This window comes from Primulina tabacum, chromosome 6 (genome assembly GCF_025594145.1).
Source record: "Primulina tabacum isolate GXHZ01 chromosome 6, ASM2559414v2, whole genome shotgun sequence".
Classification (NCBI taxonomy): domain Eukaryota; kingdom Viridiplantae; phylum Streptophyta; class Magnoliopsida; order Lamiales; family Gesneriaceae; genus Primulina; species Primulina tabacum.
The window spans coordinates 640,494-664,185 of NC_134555.1; the positions used below are offsets into that span (position 1 = coordinate 640,494).

The window sequence follows — 23,692 nt, forward strand, 5'->3', positions numbered from 1 at the left end:
GCTTCGGGTCACTTTCTTCATGTGTATCTTCCTGTCTCTTAGAACTCTATGCTTTTGTTATTTCTTGATTTATTCTCCTCGATCCAGTTAATTTCTATTTATTTAATAGTCATTAGGATCTAATTTTCACAGACACAAAAATTTAAGGTTTTTTTTAATAATACAAAAATGTAGGCCATGCAACATGGGGTTGCAGAAAATAGAAGATACTGACTGATAGTGGTATTCTAATTTTTATCTGATTTAAAATTTTAAATTTCCATGTATGAAAAGAAGTAGGCCATGTCTCTGTGAGATTCTGTTCCTTTGAGTGGGAGTGAGACTGGAAGCTGAAAAGATACACTTCAAAGCTGCTTTCTTTGAATTGTGTGCAGAGGGTTTTGTTGTTCGTATTTGTTCATTAAAAAAAAAGGCCTCAACAATGATTCCTCCAACCAAAATGATCAATAAATTTATGCTACGAGATTTACATGATGATGAATCCATGTATATAATTTTAAAACTTATTTGGGATACTCTAAAGTCATGTTGCTACACAACATGATTTTCTTAAAAAGAAAGCTTTATACTCTTCGGATGACGGAATCCTCATCGACGACCGACCATATCAACACACTAAATACTCTATTTGTCCAACTCACTTCCATGAGGCATAAAATAAGAGAAAATGAACGTGCAAAGCTTTTACTTCAAAGTCTACCAGATTCATACGATCAACTTATCATCAACATAACTAACAATATTCTTATGGGCTTTCTGAAATTCGACGATGTCTTAACTGCGGTTCTCGGTGAAAAAAGTCGGCACAAGAATAAGAAAGATAGGTTGATAACATCGAAGCAGACAGAAGTTTTACAGATGATAAGAGGAAGATTTATGAGACATGTCTCCAGTGGGAGCTAAAGATGAGGTAGATCAAAGTCGAGAACTAAGAAGAAAAATATTTACTGTTTTATATGTAGCGGTAAATGGTATTTCAAGAAAGAGTGTACGAGTATCGACAAGAGTTCTCGAAAAAATGTGGCAAGTACTTCAGGCAGTGGTGAAATATTATTCAGCGAAGCGACAACAATTGCACAAGGTTGTCATCAGCAGAGACGTTATCTTTGAGAAAGATAAAGTAAAGGGAAACAAAGACATGTTGAATTCAGAAACTACTATATTTCATGTGAAAATAAGACAGATGAAGGTCAAATTTCTTGCGAAATAGTACCAGAGCACGAAGAACAAGAACATGTTGAGTCTGAGGTTTTCAATGTGAAGCAGTCAACTTGAGACAGAAGACCACCAGGTTAGCTTTCAGATTATGTCATTGAAAGCAATATTGCATACTGTCTATTATCAAAGGATTATGAGCCATCGATTTTCCACGAAGCTACTCAAAGCTCGGATGTATCCTTGTGGATGATAGCAATGCAAGAAGAGTTGGAGGCATTAGACAAGAATAAAACTTTAGATCTTGTTACACTACCACGAGGGAGAAAATCCATTGGTAACAGATGGGTCTATAAGATCAAACGTGATGGCAATAACCAAGTTGAGCGGTATCGTGCTAGATTGGTGGCAAAAGGATATGCTCAAAAAAAAGACATTGACTTCAATGAGCTATTTTCTCCTGTGGTTCGACTTACAATAGTCAGAGTAGTGTTGGCATTGTGTGCGTTGTTTGACCTACATCTAGAACAACTAGAAGTGAAAACAGCATTTCTTCGTGGAGATCTTGAAGAAGAAATCTATATGTTTCAGCCATAAAGTTTTGTTGAAAAAGGCAAAGAGAACTTGGTTTGCAGGTTGAACAAATCTCTGTACGAGCGCCGAGGTGTTGATACAAGAGATTTGATTCCTATATCATGAGACTTGGATACAACAGACTAAGTGCAGATCCTTGTACATATTTCAAGAGGTCTGGTGATGATTATATCATTTTGCTATTGTATGTGGACGACATATTGGTAGAAGGTCCCAACAAAGAACATGCCCAAGGATTGAAGGCACAGTTGGCTAGAGAGTTTGATATGAAAGACTTGAAACCAGAAAACAAGATTCTAGGGATGCAAGTTCACCGAGACAAAAGTAGCAAAAATATTTGGCTTTCCCAAAAATTTTTTTTGAAGAAAATCTTGTAACGCTTTCAACATGCAAGATAGTAAATCAATTTCGACCCATCTTCCTGTTAATTTCAAATTATCCTCCACGATGTGTCCTAGCAGTGAAGCAGAGAGGATGAAGATATCTCGAGTACCATATGAATAAGTAGTGGGAAGTTTGATGTTCGTCATGATCTGTACAAGATCGAACATTGCTCAAACAGTGAGAGCAGTTAGTCGGTATATGGTGAATCCTGAAAAAGAGCATTGGATTACTATTAAGAAGATCCTTAGATACATTAAGAGTACCTTAAATGCTGGATTATGTTATGGAGGATCGGATTTTACGCTCAGGGGCTATGTCGATTCAGATTATGCAGGTGATCTTAATAAGATGAAATCTACTACTGGTTATGTGTTTACACTTGCAGGGGAAGCAGTAAGACAAGTTTCAAAATTACAAACATTTGCGGCGTTATCTACAACGGAAGCAGAATACATAGCAGCTACTCAAGCTTGCAAGGAGGCAATATGGATTAAAAAGTTATTGGAGGATACTGGACACAAACAAAATAATGTTATTTTGTTTTGTGACAGTCAGATTGCCTTGCACATCGCAAGGAATCCAGCCTTTCATTCCATGACGAAATACATTGGAGTCAATCTCACTTTGTGCGGGAAGTAGTAGAAGAAGGAAGTGTGAATATGCAGAAGCTCCATACAAAAGATAACATTGTTGATATTTTGACCAAGCCAGTTAACACAAGTTTGAGTAGTGTAGATCCTCAAATGGTCAAGCGCTATCATAAGCAGCAGAGAATGACAAGATTGAAAAGATGTGCGGAGATGTGTTTGATTCTCATTCAAATCTCCAAGTGAGAGAAATGCGGCCAATAAATGCAGATGTTGGAAGATGCAATTAAGAAGGTTGGCAGAAGTTGGAAAGATGAAGGAACACGTTTAATTAATTGTGAAACGCGTGAAAATGCTACTATAAATAGGTGTCTCATTCTCTCATTTCATATCATCTCTTCTTCGAATTTTCTCTCTTCCTTTTGATTGCTTATTTCTATAATATTTATGAGTTGTTTGTTCTGTGTATTAAGAGAGCGTGTGTTCTCTTTAAAAACACAGTGAGTGGTTGTACATCATAAAATATTGTAGTGCAATTCTTTTCATCTTACCCGTTGTTTTACCTAACTTTTAGGGGTTTTTCCACGTAAATCTCGGTGTCCAATTTTTTCATATTTATTATCTTAAATTATCGCACGTGAGACCAAACTATGAGAACAAACAAATCGAAAAAATGAGCACGGGATGAAACTTTATCCATCCACAGCTTCCCTTGAGATTTTGAGTTCTGAACAAAGAATACTCAGTTGGAAAGTCAAAAAGGATGTCAATAAAGTTGGTGTCTTGAGAAAAAGATCAATCATATTAAAGAACATACGGATAAAAAAAAAGTTTGTAAAGTTGCATAAATGAATGAGCAAAAGCCACCAACTTTGGCGTTTCATGAGATTTACCTCCACTTAGATTAGAATCAGAGAGTGAACGACAAATCAACAGATCAGTAGAAAAATACAAATATCTTGTATTGAATTAGAAGAGTGTTGCTCAATTACAATGTAGGAGTAACAATTTTAGGCTACAATTAAAACATTAAGAGAAAATTCAACTTACGTAATTGACAGTTTTTTTTTGTCTCTCCCCGATGTAAAGAATCAAGAACAGAAGAGGCCCTTATTCTTCCGTTCCGTTGTTTCATCAAGAGGGCCTAAGCCTTTTGTGCCCACCAGATTTCAAAACACCACTTGAATCTCCTTCAGATGAAGCATCCATGGATTTCGTAAACGAACTCGAAAGGTCGGCGTAAAGATGGACCACCCTGCTGATATTATTGTTCAGTTCTTTAATCAATCCCACATTTCTGCTCAAATTGTCAGGTATCTTGGACTCATGATTCTGATTAATCTCATTGATTAGTAGCCTATTCTGATCTAATATGGTCTGAACTTGAACAAAACTCTTCTGAAAAGTCTGCAAGATCTTGCCGTCTAACTGTGGCATATTACCAAGGCCTGAGAATGTATCCCCCTCCATTTTGGGATCCAATTAAAGCAAAATCAATGCTGCACAAGGGAAACATAAAAGGAAAAATAATCAAAGAATGGAGATACAGTTCGAAACACTGTTATATTATAAAACAAAAGATTTTAGTAAGCCCAGTGGACTCACAGACGAGTTGTTTGAGAATCCTATAGTAATGAATTTATAATAATGGTATTTTAGGGAAACCTCATCATCATATATTCTTACTTGAACTTGCTTATGTTATCAAAAAGCACAGACAAACACGAAAGGTTTAGAATTTTTTAAAAGACAATTTGGGCAAAAGAGACAAGATCTGAACTTGATATCATCAGGCACGCACATTCACTGTGATGGGTTCTTCTTTTCAGAAAAGAATCAAGAAACAAACACGTAAATTTCTGATATCATACACTTGACCATTTCACCATACCCTAAGAACTGTTGTGCGATAATCCCTATAATTATAGTCATAATTATTCCTAATATTAATTAGAATCTTGATTATTACTGCAATTATTCTTTTATGAGGCATGTTGAGATGTGAAAAAGCAGATCCCATTGCCATAAAAAAAAAACCTTTTTGCAATGTGTACTAAAATAAATCCATCCAAATGCTAAGCTCAGAATTTCAGAAGAGGTCCCAGAAACCATTGAACTTAATCATAACCCAGCAAAAAAAAAAAGGTTGAAACAAATCCAGCTTAATATGAGCCTCAGCCATTCTTGAAGTAATTTCTGCAGTAGTCATAAAGAAAAAGGGATTTTTAACCATTTGAAGTAACCTATGGGTTGTGATATAAAATTCTGAAAAAGCCGAAAACAAGGACGAAATGGGAAATTCAAATGTTGGAACCGTACACAAAAGATTGCAGTTGCAGAGGGGATTAAATAGATTATATAAAATAAAATTCTTGAATGGAAAACCCAAAGGAAAAGGAACAAAGTTGCTGAAACCCATCAAACAAAACAATAAATCGAACTAAAGAACAGCATAAAGATCTGAAATTGAGGGACAGAAATTAATGAAAAATAGACTCTTTTCTCACACAGACAGGCAACCAAAATAAAAAAAAAAATTCAAAATATATCGAACTCCCAAGTATCAAGGCTCGGGACGATGAAGATTCCAGAAAACCCAAGAACCTCGGAGCTCAAAAAAAAAAACCCAGATTTTAATTCTAAAGACAACTATGTAATAACTTCACTTTCAAGAATCTCGTGGGGATGATGAATTCTTGTACACAACAGGAAAACGTATACATCACTCTTATATATTTGTATGTATATGTATACGTGTTTTATACATTAATTTCACAGAGTGTGTGTATCTGTGTTACGCACCTGGAAAAGCTGGGAACATTTTGGATTGAGAGAAAGAGAAGACAGAGATAGAGAGAGTTAGGGAAAAGATCGGCGATTTAATCGAATCTCGCAACAAGAGAGAGAATATGTAGATTTGTCAGTCGCCCTTCTTCCCACCTTTGTTTCACATTTATTATTTCAAATAGAATATATTTTCCATTTCTAAAATTTTATTTATATTTTGGGTCGTGAATTATAGATTTTGTTTATTAAAAATAATAAATACTATAATAACTAGTCGAGACATTTAGAATTTGGAAATAAAATATATCGATAAGTTGACGTAAAATATAAGGCATATAATTAAAAAAATTAAATCAAAATTAGTGGTAATTATATAGTAAAATATGAAAATTGAGAGATTATATGGTTAAAAAAATATATCCTCAAATTTCCACTTATTAAATTTATTTATTGGCCCAGTAAAACGATGAACACGAAACCAACTCTAGTCTGTCTCTTATTGGAGAGAGTTGCGATTAATTATTGTCAGTGTGGTGAATTTTGCTAAACTCCGATTTCAAATTATTTTAATCTTCAAAATGCAACATAGATTTGTGTCAATGTAGAGTCGGCTAAATGACCAACCTTCACGATAGAGTGAGTAGTGTTGATGTGAAAGTCCCTAATTTGTTGGAAACTGTGCAATTTATTCTTCATTTAATTTTATAAAACAAGGTTCTTGTATCATTTCCTAGTTTTTTGATGAAATCTCAAGTAGACTCCGAAAAATATTCAATTTTCGGTATATTAAGGTTATCATATCGAAAAATATCGAATTTATCGAAATTTTTGGTATACCTAAATTTCGGTACGGTACGGTACCGATACCAAAATATTCGATACGCTAACGGTATGATATTTGAAAAAATTTCTGTATATACCGAAATACTGAAATAATATATATAATATTTGTAAATAATAAAGTTAAAATTTTAAAAAATATAAGGTAATTCTTTTTTGTATAAAACGATATATATCGATATCGTACAAAAATAAAGAGCTTAACTTTTGTTTAGACTCATCCTGTTGGAATACACCAAATCAAAGTTCAGTTAAGCAACTCGACTCATAGTTGAGAATTTAAACAGTTGAGAAGTCTTATCTCTGTTGTCTAACCTTACCGCTATATAGAAGACTGGATGGGTCTTGACTTGTTAAAAAACTGACAGGCTTCAGAAATCACAGGACCTCAGACATTGTTGCAAAGATAGCAGATGAAGAAGTCACACATGTTGCGGTTGAAGTTTATTGGTGTTTATTGATATCTTGGATCTCCAGACACATGTTGCGGTTGGTGTTTATTGTCTTGATGAATTTGTTTTGTATATATCTTTCACGGTCTCTTTGAGTGTCTAGAGGAATTTGTTTAGTATTAGTTATTACTGGCCTTGAAATTACAAGAGAATCAATTTTTTTGCATATACTTTCAGTATGACGGTATTTTACCGATACTGTACCAAATTTCAGCATACTGACTTTTCGGTAGTGGTATCATTTTTTCTCATGTCAGTATTTTCGATACGGTATACAATATCCGAAATTTCGCACACCGACCACCTCTCGTCTCAAGTGAATGGTGAATGCATTTTTTATGAATGACGTCTTAAATAAAACCAAAGTTGGACGCCAATTTGCTGGATTGAATGTCCAAATTGTTGATCTCTATGATGTCCTCATCTTTTTTATTTTTGCCTCACGCCTTTTTCATGAGAAAAGACGCACGTAATTCATCACTTTTGTGGTCGAAAATTCGTCAATTAGCACAACTTATAATATATACGGATGCATCGTGCACGCGTTGCACGTCTATAAATCCTTTTTTGTAATTAATTTTATCTGTATTCAAATGTGAGTCATATTACAACTATAAAAATGAGTTTCGTACTGAAATTTGAAATGATTATATTCAAATAAAGTTCATATATAACAGTTGACTAACATTAAAATATCATCTTCCTCATCCCATACAACACCAGGCACTTTCGTCTACTTTTACATGGGTCCTTAGCTGGTCATGTATGATATGATAAATTTGTGGGTTATAGGTGTGGATAAACTTGTGGGTGTCAAACAACTCTTTTGATAAGTTAGTAGTTGACACATTTGAATTATTTGATATGAATGAATTTGGATGACTAGCTAATAAATATATCATATTTTGGTTGAATGATTTAATAAATCTAATTCAGTTTAGCAGTAATTTGTGGCACTATACTAATATTGTATATTCGTTCAATTTCATTGAAGTGAAAATATTTTTTACTTCACTAATTTATTTAGAATGACAGTTGTAATCAACATTACTTCATTAAATAAAATTATTTTGAATTAAAACATTGTCTACAATTTCTATACTACAATAAATGGTGACTTAATAAAATAAATATATTTTGAAAAATTCAGTATTGTGACGAAATAGAAGAAAACATTTATTCGTCACAATTCAAAATAATGTGAAGTCGTGCGAATCAATTACTTTGATAACATTAAACTTTATTGATGTTATATATAATTAATTATTTCGCCATTTATTGTTACATGTGAAGTAATATGTAATCACTCGCTTCGTTATTTTATGAAATCGACGAATTTTTACTTCAAAATCGGTCCATATTCAAACCGATTTTGACTTATTAGACAGATCAAGGACTTCACTTTTTTATGGTCTACGACTTCAGTTTTTAGGCGAAGTAAAAACATTTATTTTTACTTCACATGTGTCTACTTCGATAATTACATGTTTACTTCATTTAATTTCTAAAGTATATAACCAAATTTCTACTAGTTTAATGAGATGTCATACTGAAATGTGAAATCATTATATTCAATTAAGTGTCATACAATACTGTAAAAACTAACGAGGGGTCGTATTACAATTTGAATCATAAAATTTTAAAAAATAAATTTTATTTTTATTTTTTTGTTTTATATGTTTGTTATTCTACAATTCTCTGCACTGTTTTATATATGTTTAGAGTCCATTGAGTTTTCTATATTTTCAAATTTGAGTCTTACTCTGTTATTTTTGTTTTTGTTTTTTCGGCAATATATATCTCTTTTCTGATGTCGAGCTGATGCGATATCATTGCAATTTTGATGTGATGCTAATATGTATAATGTCACAACGTCGCTCAAACTTGATAAAAAGAATTAAAATTACTAAAAGCTCAAAGATACAGAACTAATATTGAAACTTGAAGATATATAAGATTAAAATCGTATAATGATAATTATAAAGGACAAAAAAATAATGTTTCCTTAAAAATAATCATAATCATGACACCATTTTGTCTCAATCATAGAGTTTTTAAAATAGTATAAAGAATGTACATTAAAAAGACATTCTATTTAGTTGTATGAAAAAATGAAGAATTTTCACCACTCATATATTTTATTATCAAATAAATATATAAAATTATCATTTTTGTCCGAAAAATTGTTAAGATTGGGAGTTAGATTTAAGTCAACTCCAAAAAAATCAACTCCAAAAACTAGCTCAATAAAGAAATGATTGTCCAAATCCATATATATTACTCTCAATAACTTAATCTAACCGATGTGAGAAATTTAACACATCACTTACGTCAATGAATGAACAAGTTTAAAAAACATTATTGGACGAACACTTAATAGATAAGTTTGGACTCTTATACCATAATAAAATTGAATATAAGTTAATACCAAAAGTAAAAAACTAATTTAAGATGGAAGATTGTCAAATTCTGTATATTCAATTCTCAAATTATATTAAATGACAAATTATGTTTGATATATTTTCTTTTACAAAAAATATATTTTCACCCCAATATTATAATTATGAATTTCAATATTTTTTCTTAACAATTTGCCTCCCTAAATGAAAAAAACTCCAGGTGTACTGGGGGAACCAGATTCCCAAGCTCGCTGAATCGCTGGAAATATGGGACCCAATGTCCTCCTTGGTACACGACGACAGAACCTTGGACCCCCAATTTATTATAATTTTACACATAAATCGCATGCACGCCTCCAATTTGAGATATTATTCTTATCCAACTCCAAATATTTATTTCAAATTTTTTCTCTTTTGAACATCAACAAAAACTATTTTACTGATGAAAAGATTAAAAATAACGTAATAAAAAAAAATAACGTTTCACACCAATATTTCTATATCCATACCCGATAATAATAATAAATAAATATACGAAATATGGAGAAGGCTAGGTTTAAGCAAATGACTTTTTCTTAACTATATTAGAAACCTAAATTCATTCCAAATAAAATAATTTATAAAAAAAAATATAATCACCAACAAATGGTCATCATCTTTGGTACTTTTTTTTGATAAATTTATTACAGATTGATTAGGCAGTCATTAAATAGACTGAGCCTATGAATCCCATATTTTAATCAATTAAATCCAGGCTCAATGCACACATAATTGCTTTGGGCTCGGTCCGGACCAGCCCTATCCAATGTAAAGTCCACACACCCAACCCGAAGCTGGTAAAAATTATTAAGTGTGCAAATTTATACACAGATACCATGTTACATCTTACAGGAACTCGTTCGTCGATACTGCTTCGATTGTCGAACAAAACGAGCATTCGAGTCGTACACAAGTTTGCACATTCCCCCCTCCTTAAGCTTAGCCGTCACACGTAAAATCATTCACCTCGTAAGATAATAAATGACGAGGAAAATTACCACAAAAGATGCCACGAGTGTGAACATACTCCGGCTTGATTTCTTCTCAAACACCTACGCACAGTGGAACATTCACGAGCAACTATTTAAACTTCGGGCAGAAAGGGGAAGGTTATGTTGAAGAGGTAGAGGTAAAATACCATCTTAAATTTATCCATGGTCCCGGATAGAACTCCTCTTGAGGTATCCATGTCGTTACCCTGAATCAAAAGTTAAAAGTTAGGAACAGCAAATAATCAGACGCTTTCATTATGAAGTAAAATTCAAGTTGTGGGATCGGTGTAAGAACAACCATACACATACCATTCTGTCAAGCATACGGTTTTGACCCTCGACTTCTTCGTTGATATCACCTGACAGCTGTTCATGTAATTCACTGTTAGTACTAGTAATAAGTACAAGTACCAACCATTTAATAAAACAGGTTGAAGAAATTCATGACATGCACTAAAATATAATCAAACATTTGACGAAATAATGACTTCATATGAACATATTAAAACCTATTTATCCAAGATAACTCTTGCTGTTTTAATCAAATGCTGCACAGACATCTGTGGCAAATTATTCCTTTCCTTTTATTCTCTATGTCGATCATTGGAGAATTCAATTAAATGCTTCAAAGCTTTCCGTTACAAATATTTTCTTTTTAAATTTTATCTCCTCAATAATTTAGTTTCTGCTTCAAGATGAGAGAGAATTCGTGATTGAGAGGATACAAGTAGAAGCTGCTTGAATCTGACAAAAAAAGCAACACTGCAAAAAAGTTTTGCTTGAGCTGTCATCCATGAAAATTCACTTGGGCACAACTACATGTTTTTGGAAACACAATCAGAATGCCCCAGAAACAATATTACAAATTAGCTGGTGTAACTTCTATCTATGATAGTCAAACTTCTATGCAAACATATAGCCAGTGGCTTATCATTGTAAGAGGAGTAACCCTAACTTCATGTACATAAATGCGTATTCTCGTATTACCATTTGCTAAATTCTTGAGTGCTGCGGACCTTAAAGTAAAACTCATTCAAATCAAAGGAACAATTGCAGTACAACAAAGAATCAACTTACCCTTTTCAGCATAGAAACATGATCTTGCAGTCCATTAATCGCTCTATCATTCTCTTGCTCATCAATTTCGTGAGAGTAAGAGGATGAAGCCCTTATGCCTCCTTCCTCAATACCATCAAAAAGAGCAGCTCTGGTATTCCGATCCCTGAACTCAAAACAATTTTTTTTGTTCCCGATTGTTAAAATGAGTATATCATCAAGAAATTACTTCCTTAAAACTTTAAAGAGAAAGAAGTGGATGACAAAGATAAGAAGGTTGAAAGGAAAATGTAACTTTTCTGACAGTCAACCACGAAAATGAAAACAATCTAAATTTGCAATTTCTAAATGATAATCAAAATCATATTTGTCAAGTAAACTTAGTTAAGATGTGAATCTGTTGAGGTTAAATTTTAAAGTAAAGCATGTTTCCACTTCCACGAATGGAGAAAGAGAATCAGCAATAAAAAAATTGGAAATCAAGTAAGCACTGTGAGACAAACTGGTGGCAAACACTAGGTCATGATGGATACTCTACCGATGGTAGTCATGATGTTCTACAAGCAATTATTTGATTTTATTAAAGGGGGAAACTCAATTCAATAGCTTACATCACCGCAGTTGTAATATCAACATTCAAATATCTAACAGTGTATACTGTGGGAACATATGCAGTAGCTATATTTAATCATATCTACCGGCAACAATATATAGATAGACATTTACCGCAGGTCGCCTATAGGTGAGTTACAGTGGCACATTCCTAGAGGAAATAGCTACACGGAACCTATGATAATTATGCTGTGAGCTGCTATGGAATAACAGTATACAAGCAGGTGCTTTTGTATCAATTTGATTGTCCAACGTCTGTCGTTTCCTTGCTAATTCTGAAAGCTGATAAGAAACTGTAGGACTACTAATTGTTCCACTAGTAAGAATCACTTTACTGAATGGAATTTATGTAGCTTAGCTGCACTACTATATTAAATGCACTTATTCTCCCTAAACATTCATAACTCATATAAAAAGAAACAAATATATATTTACAGGATTAAAATAATAGTTACTTCGAGCTATTTGAGAATATCAATCCGAAAGCGACCCAACTCGTGAAAAATTATTGCATTTTATGCCAAAAGTATTACATTTAAGGTAGATTCAGGTCGGGTCGACCCATATAATTCATAAAAACCTTAAAGACGGTCACACAAGAGAGCTATCCAATATTTTGACATCTTACAAATTCTTAAATTTTTTTACCAACACTGTCTCCATGCCCTTCAGACCAGCTAATCTCAGCCAAAGGCCCTCTTAATAACAAAGAGACCAGCTTCTGTGAGGGCTTAACACTTTACATCCTACAGTGTCAACAGTCAACCCTTCAAATCAAACAAAACTTAATAAAAAAAAACCACATGCAAGGCTCTTACTTCCGCAAACATCAATTCATATCAGTACTGTTTTCCGCCCAGTTTAACAATTAGGAAGAAGCATACAAGCGCAGAAAAAACGCAACTAAAGAACAGATATCTGGAAAAAACACATCTGAAAGACCTTCTTGAATTCATAATTTCTGAAATTGAAATATCTGGAGGAGGCTATCTCAACGAAAAATATAAGCGCAGCTCGGAACCGTGTCCTGATATACAATGTAAAGGCATAAGACAAAAAATTACATTAGTTTTAAATCGCAGTCGACCGATAACATAGGAAATCGGAATTCAATGATTTCTTCAGTGAATAAACTGAATCAAGAAACACCCAACAAAGGGTTTAGTAAGCACAGTAGCAATCCGACTTACAATTTGGATATGAAGAAAAGAAACGACTAGAGTTAGGTTTACCTTGATCAGAAAATTGAGAAAATGAAATCCGACTATGGACCGTTTGTTTTTTAGGTGAACGGTAAATTATTATTTTTTTAAATACGTAGATTAAAATTGCCGGTTTTAGTGGGCCTTGTAAAAAGGAAATTTCTTAGGCCCATTGAGCAAAATATGGACTTGTTTGGCCTGCATCTCAACTGCGGGTGACCCAAATGTTTGTTATTTCGGAACCGCTTGACGCTTGCTAAAGATAATGATATTTGACTAATATATTTAAATAAGATAATGAATATACGATATTAATATTTTGTAAAATTTGAGTAAATAATTAAGTAAAATAAAAAATAAATAATAATCAATCAATATTATATTCTTGACAGCGAACAACAATAAAATATACTTTGATATTTATGATAATAAAAAGATTCAATTAATTTTATAAATAATCTGTAAAAATGTGATTTTCAAAATAGAATTTTATAGAGTTTTAAAAAGTTAAATATATTAAATATTGATTATATACTTTATTAAGATTTATTTTTATAACAAGATTTTATAGCTTATAAAATTTTAAATAATAAATTATTTAAAATAAATTATTATTTAATGAGAGAAACCAGGTCACCCTGATTCCCATTATAACAAACTGACTCATTTTCCGTCTGCAAAATCTAACCATAATGCCGATCAAATGGTAACTAGGGGGGAAAAACCCTAATTCCCTTTCTGATTCTCGAATGTTTCCTTTAGCTTGAATTCAATTTGTAAGTTGTGTGTGACTGATAGTTTGTGCAGGATTTTGCACTGGCAGCCAAACGCCGGCGCAACTGTCAACACCCAAATCCACTCTGAACTGTCTCAGTGCGCTGAAAGCTTGAATGGAGTCAAAGAAGGTCGATGGAAAGCCACTCTCAGCTTCTACAGGGCCATGGGCAGAGGTAGGACATCAATGAACGTGATTTTTGTGAGAATCTTGAATGCTGCCGTTTTGGATAAATGTTTCCTAACATTAGTTTAAATCCGTTTATTATTATTTTTTTTGAATCTTTGATCTTCTTGTGTTTCCGTGTCTTGTTTGATTTTCAGAACAGTCGAACCCGAACGAATTTCCACGTGATTTTCTGGGAATTTCCCTTGTGGAGCAGCCGAGTAAATATTACTTAGTAATTAGAGGGCAGCGGCTTGTGGTAGAGGCAGAATCGAGCATTCAGATGATTATGGAGAAACTTCAATCTTATAAAATGCGAGTTGCCCTTAATTTTGAGGTTCGTGTTTTTTTTTTAATGTATATATGCTGATTGTTTTTTGTTTTGGGTATCATTATTTATTGTTTTTTGTTTCAATTTTTTTATTTGTTGAATGTTTGAAAAGCCTAGAATTTAAATTTGCTGGTGCTTGATATCAAATGTTCACTGGAAAATTCATTTAATTCAGGGGAACCAGTATCAACTTGGGGACTTCAGGTTGCGTGTGGGGAAAGTGGTTCTTGCGCACTCTGAAGGTTTGAGGGGAATAGTAATGGAGGTACTGGGATCCTTTATGACTTTATGTTCTATAACTTTCAAAATCAATATTACCTGAATAATTGTGCAATGTTTATATTCCTAATACTTTCAAAGACTTAATAGTAAGAAACTGGTAGTCTCATGAAGACAGTTTGGATATTCATATTTTTCCTTCGTTTACGTCTATTTTACAAGTAAGAACTATAATAACAAATCTATATATTTTGTTAGAGCCGAGTCTTGATATGCTGGTATAGCAAGAACCATTTTGAAAATCACTTGATTCCCTTTACATATTGAGATTGAAATTGTGGTTTTTGTCCTCCATAATTTTGGCTGATTTTAGACCATTGTACTCAAACCTGGAATGTATTTGTCTCTCTGAAAATTGCTTCACTAGTTTTTTGTACCTTTAGGTTACTGAATATTCGAAATTCAGTGTTGTCTGACCACTGTATGTTTGATGTGGTTGATAAATGCATAGAGCAACTGCTCCTACTTAATGAAGGATATAATAATTTGTTGCACACTTGCACTTCATAACATTGACTTAATTGAAAACTTAGTGGATCTCAATCCTCCCATTCTCTTCTAAAATCTGATTAAGTATAATTTCTGTTGGTTATTTTTTTCCTTTTGGAGAGTGTCATTTGGTTGGATCTTGACTTGCATTTAGATAATGTGTTTTAGTACTTCCAATTATTTATGTCAAATAAGCACGCAACACTTGATATTTATTATTTACTATCCCAAATCCATTCATTTCGTTTATATCTGGGGCTGCGTAACATGTTGGTGGGCATAATGGGTAATCCTGGGAAAAATCCAGCTGAGTTAACAAGGCTTAGTTGGTTTCATGTTCATAGTCATCACCAAATATTTTTATTGAGATGCACCAATACTACCAACTCCTCCCTAACTTTGTGTGATATATTTGATTAGTGTGGTTTCTTAAAAAATTCGTGCCAAATGCCAATGCTGCATGTATCAACATTATATTTGAATTATATTACCGGAGTTAACATGAACCTTCACTTCCATCACTTTGCGCTGATGTATTCATTCACTTGCAAAACTTATCAGAATTTTATTTTGTTAGAAATTAAAGAGATATCTTAGAATCATTAGAGATCATAATGCATTTTAATGTTGATTTATAATGCTTTGGTTAAATGGATGCTTTCCTTCCATATTGAGTCAAGATATTTTGACCTATACAAAGAGAGAATTGTATTCTAGACTGAAAGTGATTAATCAGAGGTTTGATCCTCTTGGCATTTATATCATGTATGTCTTGTAGGCTATTGTCATGGCCGTACCACATAAATCCTGTCTTGTGTTTATTTTCTATTCATTATATTTCTATTATTTAAAATTCGCCAGAAATACTTCTATACATTGAAGAATGATACTTTCTTGATCATCAAACTACGAACTGAAGGCTTGTTCTCACTTCTTGCAGATGGAGTATCTACCCATTTCATCATGGGAAAAATCACATCAAATAATGAGTGAATTCTTTGATCTGTGGCAGGAAGCTCTGTCAAAAAGCTCTCTACCAGGCCATTTCGTGCATACTGAACCAAGCTTTTCCGAGTTTGGCCTCTCAGACCAATATACATCACAACATACGGCTGTTCAATATGCAACGATCATGGCTCAAATGATATCCACAGCTCAATCAGTACCGAGAAATTAGATATTCCAAGATCCCATTCCATGCATACTTTTCCATCCACAATCCCCTCATCAAGTAAACACAAGCTTTTCTCTGTCTTTGGTGATGCAATAGTCATCTCTTGGTGACAGTTTTCAACTAAAATTTATGTTTCTTCATCTGTTGGATTTGAATGACATGGTTATCCGTTTTACTGATTATACATGGACCATTCTTTAGAAACCGAAATTTAAAGCATGGTAAATGTTGAAGTTGAATTTTACTGCTTTTGTGGGCGATACTGTTGAGACTTGAGACACACGCAGACATGAGATAACAGCACTGCCAGTGGCGTGGAAACCTCTCATATATGTTCCGTTTCTTTCATTTCAATATATGTTATACTAAGCCCTCATTTCTTAAAATCTCCCCCTAACAAGAGATTTTACTAAGACGAGATGCTAAGCCCTTACTTCTTCATTTTGTTTTTGTTAAATGTAATTTCATAGGTTTTTTCGGGGTGATATTAATATATAGTTTATAAGAGATTTAACTTGAACGAAAAATTGCAATTTTAGTTCTATAGTAAAAAAATTGGTTTTGATCGAGTAATTCGGATTTTTTTTTTGTTATGGTTTTTTTGCCCCGAAGCCAATAAATCAAGGAATAATTGTTTTGGTTCTTAATAGTCGTGTTTATTAGCTGTCAATTTGTTTGGTAAGAAAGCAACTTGGAATTAAGAAATCGAAAATCATTGTTTCACTTTCGCAAGTAAAGCCATCCGACCAGCTTATTGCCAGGTCTTTGGAAAGTTCCTCATTTGTCCTTGCAATTTGCTACTCTTGACCAAATCATTAACGTGTGAAGAAAAACTTGTTTTTTTCCCTCCATGATCCATTGTTTTAAGGACATACTGATTCGCACTATCGACTGTTTCAGCAAACCGTCCTAAAATTTAATCTCGGCTACTAATCAGTGATGGTTACATATATAAAAACCGTCTCTAAATTTTGGGATACTTTTCTTGAAATCGTAGCTGATTTTGAATACAAACGGTAGCTTAAAAAAGTGGCAGTAAACCCACAGTCTTGGGTTCAAATTCCACTTGTATGATTAATAGATTAGATTTTTTTTTTTAAAAAAAAATAGCAGAATGAATGGCGAATAAAATAATCGGGATGCCTGACAAGGCATATGTGAGAACATGTACACTGTTTTCATATCGACGAAATTTCGTACGTGTAGAATTTAATTATGATTATTTTTCTTATCAAGTGTGTTGAACAAGATCAGATTAAGTTCCCGCGTGGCGAAACACGTAACCTTAACTGGAATCTAACAGACAAAACACAACACCGCATGATTCTACGCACTACCTCCAGAAAAAAAAATCGTTTGTAAGGGACAGCTTTTGGGGCAAGCCTTACCCGCACGTGCTCAAAATTTTCGTTGCAATTGTATATTATAGGCCACAAACTGTGTTACAAAATTATTCATGTCTTTTATTTGGAAAAAATATTTTCAAAAATATATATTGTGTACATAACATCAAGAAAGTCAATAGGGACAACCATGTCATTTGCGTTAAACAAATCAAGACAATTTCTTTATTATTGTTATTGTTTAGTTTGTCTCACCATTTGCATCTACTTAGGTAACTTTTATGGAGATGTATTGTCGTGGAAGGAAGAGCGCTCACGTATGTAGAATTCCTACTGTACATGTCTGCTAAGTTCAAATATAAAAGGAGTTGTAACCCATTATCTCCTTGGTCTTCATTTATTTTCACCATATAAAACTTCCGAAAATTCTAGTTTTTTTTTTTTTTTTTTGATACCTGAAATCTTGATCCAACCTCCATAGTACTGCACCGTATTTTTCTGATTGATGGCTGTCAAGAAGAAGATGAAATGGCAAGAATATTTCCCGAGTTGTTTCAAGCCAGAGATCCCGAGACAGAGCCCGGATCAGAAGAAACCGATCTCGAAGCCATCTTCGTTTCATAGGATCTCAATATCGGACTTGAGTGGATCCACCCTTTCGGAGGATCTATCTACATCTTTGGCGGGCTCTAACATTCATGCGTTTACCCTGCAAGAGCTTAAGGTGATCACACAGAACTTTTCATCAAGTAATTTTCTTGGTGAAGGCGGATTCGGGCCGGTGCACAAGGGATTCATCGATGACAAGCTGAGGCCCGGTTTGAAGGCTCAGCCCGTGGCAGTCAAGCTCCTGGATTTAGATGGCGCACAAGGCCATAGAGAGTGGCTGGTAAGCACGAAATCGAAACCAAATCCGTTTAAATTTCACGTATTGTACGTATTACATATAGTTTATTCTTAAATAGAATTTGTATTGATAAATGATTTGTTTATTTAAAATATTTTGGGAATGCGATGAACAGACGGAAGTGATATTTCTTGGTCAACTAAGACATGCACATTTGGTGAAGTTGATTGGTTATTGCTGTGAAGAAGAACACAGGCTGCTGGTATATGAATATATGCCTCGAGGAAGCCTGGAAAACCAACTCTTTAGAAGTAAACGCAGTTTTGATATATATTTGATTATATTTATGTATTCAAAAACTTCAGTTTGTGATATATTGCTAATATTAAAGTGTATATTTTATCTGTTCGCAGGATTTTCGGTTCCACTTCCATGGTCAGCAAGACTGAAAATTGCTCTTGGAGCCGCAAAAGGACTCGCCTTTCTCCATGAAGCCAAAAAGCCCATCATATACCGTGATTTTAAGGCTTCGAACATTTTGCTAGACTCAGTAAGTCAACTTTCTGCTTAATATTTCTATATTAATTTCCGTCCAAAACATATTGCTCGTATGAATGAATCTAATGTTACCTAACTCTGCTCCAGGATTACACTGCGAAGCTCTCGGATTTCGGGCTTGCAACCGATGGTCCGGAAGGCGATAACTCACACGTTTCCACCCGTGTTATGGGCACACAAGGTTACGCTGCACCCGAATACATCATGACTGGTAATCTACAATATTCTATGGCTTGTGCACATGATCCAACAAAAATAATATATATACTCGTTTTGTAGCATTGACAGAAAATATATAAATCGTCATCATGTTTCGTGTAGGTCATTTGACAGCAGCAAGTGACGTATACAGTTTTGGAGTAGTGTTGTTGGAGCTACTCACGGGTCGAAAATCTGTAGATAAAAACCGTCCTTCGAGAGAACAGAACCTTGCGGACTGGGCAAGGCCGATGCTTAAAAACCCCCGAAGACTAAGCCGCATAATGGATCCGAGGCTTGAAGGACAGTACTCCGAAACTGGAGCACAAAAGGCCGCGGAGTTAGCTTACGAATGCTTAAGACATCGACCTAAACTCAGGCCCACGACGAGTGAAGTTATCAAAGTGTTGGAGCCATTGAAGGATCTTCATGACATCCAAATGGGCACATTTGTGTTTGAAGTTTCAACGGATAGCGAATCTCGTAATTGTTCGAACGAGAGTGATTCGGAGGTGGAGAAAAAAAGGGAGAATGGTCAGTATCGCCGTAGGCACCAACTACACCAAGAACATAAGAAAAGGATCAGATCTCCTAAATCTCCCCATGTCTTCGCATGAAGAGATTCAAATTATCTATTCTTTGATCATGTTGTCCTTTCAAATTATCTCAGAATCTGTGAATTGAAATTCAAATATATATTCAGTCTGTATCTAAAGACAGGGAAGAATAATTGCCCGTGAATTCATGCAGACACACACATAATTTTGAGGCCGAGTTTGATCACACACATTTTTTGTTAATTTTGATAAATCGAAAGAATTTGTTTGTATTAATTTATTTAATTTACTACCAATCGCAATCGAAATGAAGAGATCAAAGAAACAGAAAAGATATTCCGTATCAATGTGTAATATTATTAATTGTATATATATTCTCTAGTAATATATATCTAATTTGTTCTTGACATGGTTGTTGGGTTGTTGGAAAAATGAAACAATTCGAATCCCTTGTTTTGAATGGTAGTTTTGACTTAGTGAACTCACGAAGGGGAACTAATTACTAATCCCAAAGATGAATATACTCATTATAATTAAGTAGTAAAGGCAATATTTTAAAGGTAAACCGTTGACAAATAATAAATTTATCGGTGGAGAGGCATGTTATTATTATTTTTTCATGTTCATGGAACCGTAGCCGTTATCACGAGGTGCGAATTGGTTAACCTAACAGAGTAGCATGCAAACCATATTTTTAAAATAAACTACGTCGAGTAAACCATGTACGATAGGTTCACCTGAAAAGTGACAGTAAGAAAAATCAAACCCATGATAAATAGTGTGACATAGGCGGTCCAAATACGTGCCTAAAGGTTATTGATATTAAAAGCTAAAATATATTCCAAATCGTTTGAATAAGTGTAAACTATTAACATAAAAGTTCGCGTACCCCACGCGGTTCCACGGAGTTGGTGGATCAACTATTTGTATATTATATATATATGACCTTTTAATTCAAGATTTGGTCCCACAAAAATAAAATGGTTTATCATAGCTATATAGAAAATTATTAAATTGAAAGCCAACACCGTATACATTTAGATATTGTTTGGTGTGCGTAATATGAGATGATTGATTTTTAATCCTTTATTTATCATGTGTTTGATTGGCATGATTAAGATTGTGATAGGCCCGTTCAGCTCGCACCCGACCCGCACTGTATGCATTATTATCCTCTTGTTAGTGATTATATAATCCTTTCGAGAGAAATGATGATGTTTGATTAATTTAAAATTTTCCTTTAATATCCTAAAGTTTAAAATTATTATAAATTCAAAAAATTTAACAATATTTAAATATAATTTTTAATTTGACTAATATTATAAATAATTTAATTATTATTGATCATATTTTAATATTATATTATTTTTAACCATAATATTATAACCGTTAATAACCATTATTTAATATTCAAATTTGTATTAATATTTTAATTAACACAATAAATACATATTTATCTTTTTATCAAAATTTAATTATTTTCTATAATATTAATCGATTTTTTTAGTTTTTTTTGGGAAATTTGAATTAATGAAAATTTAATAATTAATATAATATTTTAATTTTATTTATAATTTTTTAAATCAATTAATTCTAGAAATTTTATTTATTTATTCAATCATTTTAAAAATATAATACTAATTAATATATGATGAGGGCATTTTAGTAAATAATTAACAAAAATAATCAAGCAAGTTAAAATCATATCAAACATCATATAATTTATCATAATGTATTGTTTATCTTTATTTTTTATTTTATAATCATCTTATGATATATCATTTACTTATCCTATCATACGTAACCAAATGATGCCTTAAATTAAAATTAATCATTAAATAAAACACAAGTTGCTGAAGGCTTTTGAGTACTGACCGTGATTGGAAATACATAATTAATCATTTGATTGCTTAAGCATTAGGTATTTAACCAACTTTTTGAGTGTATTATCCATTAAAAAAAATAGTAATTCAAATGATTAAGCATGGATTCAGGGACTTTGACCAACATCATTACATAATTATCAAAGTTCAGTTCAAATTAAATTGGCCTTAATTAATATAATCTTGTAGTTGTAGCGACGAATCAATCCCTCTCAAGTTTCCAAAACGAACAATATATATACATATAATCTTTTAAAATGTTATCAATTGGTAAATAGTATTTGTGGCTTTAGTCTGCGCCTTAAATTAGGCAACAATACATTTAATATACTTTGACTAATACAAATACGTAGCTTCCTTATAAAAAGAATACAGATTCTAAAGATTTATATGAAAATATTTTATAGGTTGAAGCCTTAGGGAGGATTCTTTTAGACAAAAATAATTGACACTTAAGAAATTATTTCTTTTGTGTTTTTAAAAAAATTTGCGTCGATTGTAAATATATTTAAAAATTTCGTTTGATACGATATGTTCTTCAAAAAATTGGTTTAGATTTCTTATCATTCAGTATTTGCAGATTTAATTTGCTTAATTTTAACTGAGGAGAGTAGATGAATGCATTATTGATGAGAAAAAGGGCAACTACATGAATTTTAATCAGACAATCAAGCAAATATTTATATTAATATTTCCTTAAACAAAGAAGTTATTACATCAATTATTTACTGGGAAAAAAATTGATCACTTCTCTTTTTGACCAAGAGATCATTAGAATTTAGCAGAATTAAGGACGTTTACTTGTATGTTTGGCGGATTCGAACATGTTCTTAGAATACAAAACAACATTGAATAAATTTGGTTTATTTTCTGGACTTATTTTTTATTTCAAAAAAATAAATCCAAACATCACAATACTCTTTTACTTTTCGAAATCATAATCTTAGCTCAATAAGTTGGTCTTTATTTTCACTTTTAATTAATTTTCACCCGAGTGCGACATGCATACGAGCTTATAATTGACGTAGATACCACCCTAACTATTTCTACTTCAAGTTCGAATTTGGTATTTTCCGCAGGCTTTTTTGTAGTGAACACTAGGAAGCAAGTGTAGATTTTTAGCAATTGGGGTGACTTTGTGGGGGTTTTTTTTTTTTTAATATTTTGTTTTAGTCATATATTTAGTAATTGATGTTTCATGTACGTACGTGTTTAAAGAAATTTCATTTTCTAATTAAGAAGTTATATCATTTATAAACATAACACACAGATTTTGAATTTTTCAAATATTTAGCACAATATTAATTCAATCTCAGCTTTTTCTTCTTCATGGAAACAAGATCGTATAGTTAGTTGGTCTACTGGACAAGGTTTCCCTAATTAATTATGATCTCTACCATTTCCAGTTGCCTAGCTAGTTACGTGTGGTTATAGAATTAATATAACTAGGTACGTACCGATTTATGGAAGGACTTGGTGTTATTTTCGTAGAACTTTTCATCATGCTAGGTGCGAAATACATCTGTCTGTGTGTGTGTGTGTGTGATATAAAGTCAAGAAGTAACAATTAGACACGATATTGTCGTTTGATCTCATGAATCGATATTTATTCTCATTTTTATTCTTTTTTCATCATAGTGTGGACATGTTATTAGATACGTTAATAATAACTGGCGTCATTCATGTCAAAAATTTTAATTTTCAATGTCACATCACCACTCTACCGAAAAGGACCGAAGGTGGCTAGAATAAGTATCAACTTACATGACTAAAATTGCAACTCAAAAATTTTCCGGTCTAAAAATGAAAAAAAAAATAAATCAAATTGTATGACCAGAATTGTAATTTTCTCAAAAATTGATAATTACAAAAATGCTGATGTGAAATATCACTAATATAACTAATCAGTGATGTCACAAGTTTTTAGAGTACTTTGCTGAAAATTTATGACTAGTAAGAATTGATGACTGAGAAAACGACTTAAACTAAAAATT

General features: G+C 32.8%; 4 protein-coding genes across 7 annotated transcripts; 2 read left to right on the forward strand and 2 right to left on the reverse strand.

The window, feature by feature from the left end:
- Positions 1-3,661: 3,661 nt before the first annotated feature.
- LOC142548435 (protein ELF4-LIKE 3-like) lies at positions 3,662-5,672 on the reverse strand. 2 transcript variants are annotated; one of them, XM_075656752.1, is made up of 2 exons: positions 5,523-5,672; positions 3,662-4,219 (listed from the first exon to the last, which is right to left on the reverse strand). In XM_075656752.1, exon 2 carries the CDS (start codon positions 4,188-4,190, stop codon positions 3,855-3,857), a length of 336 nt encoding a protein of 111 aa, XP_075512867.1. In that variant the 5' UTR covers positions 4,191-4,219; positions 5,523-5,672; the 3' UTR covers positions 3,662-3,854. The 2 variants fall into 2 exon arrangements, with proteins under 2 accessions (XP_075512867.1, XP_075512868.1); XM_075656753.1 differs by lacking the exon at positions 5,523-5,672 and adding an exon at positions 5,040-5,509.
- Positions 5,673-10,018: 4,346 nt separating this feature from the next.
- Positions 10,019-13,230, reverse strand: LOC142548436 (bet1-like SNARE 1-1). Of its 2 annotated transcripts, none has more exons than XM_075656755.1 (6): positions 13,130-13,230; positions 12,840-12,924; positions 11,307-11,451; positions 10,539-10,595; positions 10,376-10,435; positions 10,019-10,289 (listed from the first exon to the last, which is right to left on the reverse strand). In XM_075656755.1, the coding sequence occupies exons 2-6, from the start codon at positions 12,851-12,853 to the stop codon at positions 10,200-10,202; spliced, it is 366 nt and encodes a 121-aa protein (XP_075512870.1). In that variant the 5' UTR covers positions 12,854-12,924; positions 13,130-13,230; the 3' UTR covers positions 10,019-10,199. The 2 variants fall into 2 exon arrangements, with proteins under 2 accessions (XP_075512870.1, XP_075512871.1); XM_075656756.1 differs by having other exon boundaries at positions 13,088-13,181.
- Positions 13,231-13,734: 504 nt separating this feature from the next.
- LOC142548437 (mediator of RNA polymerase II transcription subunit 20a-like) lies at positions 13,735-16,556 on the forward strand. Its single transcript, XM_075656757.1, has 5 exons — positions 13,735-13,805; positions 13,907-14,049; positions 14,198-14,376; positions 14,546-14,635; positions 16,079-16,556. Exons 1-5 carry the CDS (start codon positions 13,792-13,794, stop codon positions 16,313-16,315), a joined length of 663 nt encoding a protein of 220 aa, XP_075512872.1. The 5' UTR covers positions 13,735-13,791; the 3' UTR covers positions 16,316-16,556.
- A 1,289-nt stretch (positions 16,557-17,845) lies between these two features.
- LOC142548438 (serine/threonine-protein kinase RIPK-like) lies at positions 17,846-20,222 on the forward strand. Of its 2 annotated transcripts, XM_075656759.1 has the most exons (5): positions 17,859-18,544; positions 18,678-18,813; positions 18,916-19,052; positions 19,148-19,271; positions 19,382-20,222. In XM_075656759.1, the coding sequence occupies exons 1-5, from the start codon at positions 18,161-18,163 to the stop codon at positions 19,873-19,875; spliced, it is 1,275 nt and encodes a 424-aa protein (XP_075512874.1). In that variant the 5' UTR covers positions 17,859-18,160; the 3' UTR covers positions 19,876-20,222. The 2 variants fall into 2 exon arrangements, with proteins under 2 accessions (XP_075512873.1, XP_075512874.1); XM_075656758.1 differs by having other exon boundaries at positions 17,846-18,544; positions 18,678-19,052.
- Positions 20,223-23,692: the final 3,470 nt, after the last annotated feature.

What these genes read in the sequence shown, in the direction of transcription:
- LOC142548438 (XM_075656758.1), top strand. Translation starts at nt 18,161, where the DNA reads ATGGCTGTCAAGAAGAAGATGAAATGGCAAGAATATTTCCCGAGTTGT. An exon ending in CGAACATTTTGCTAGACTCA is followed by an intron (nt 19,053 to 19,147) that starts GTAAGTCAACTT and finishes ACTCTGCTCCAG; the next exon opens with GATTACACTGCGAAGCTCTC. An exon ending in ACCCGAATACATCATGACTG is followed by an intron (nt 19,272 to 19,381) that starts GTAATCTACAAT and finishes TGTTTCGTGTAG; the next exon opens with GTCATTTGACAGCAGCAAGT.
- LOC142548437 (XM_075656757.1), top strand. An exon ending in CTACAGGGCCATGGGCAGAG is followed by an intron (nt 14,050 to 14,197) that starts GTAGGACATCAA and finishes TTTGATTTTCAG; the next exon opens with AACAGTCGAACCCGAACGAA. An exon ending in GAGTTGCCCTTAATTTTGAG is followed by an intron (nt 14,377 to 14,545) that starts GTTCGTGTTTTT and finishes CATTTAATTCAG; the next exon opens with GGGAACCAGTATCAACTTGG.
- LOC142548435 (XM_075656752.1), bottom strand. Translation starts at nt 4,190, where the DNA reads ATGGAGGGGGATACATTCTCAGGCCTTGGTAATATGCCACAGTTAGAC.
- LOC142548436 (XM_075656755.1), bottom strand. An exon ending in ATGTTTCTATGCTGAAAAGG is followed by an intron (nt 10,596 to 11,306) that starts GTAAGTTGATTC and finishes TTACATGAACAG; the next exon opens with CTGTCAGGTGATATCAACGA. An exon ending in CCATGGATAAATTTAAGATG is followed by an intron (nt 10,290 to 10,375) that starts GTATTTTACCTC and finishes CACTGTGCGTAG; the next exon opens with GTGTTTGAGAAGAAATCAAG.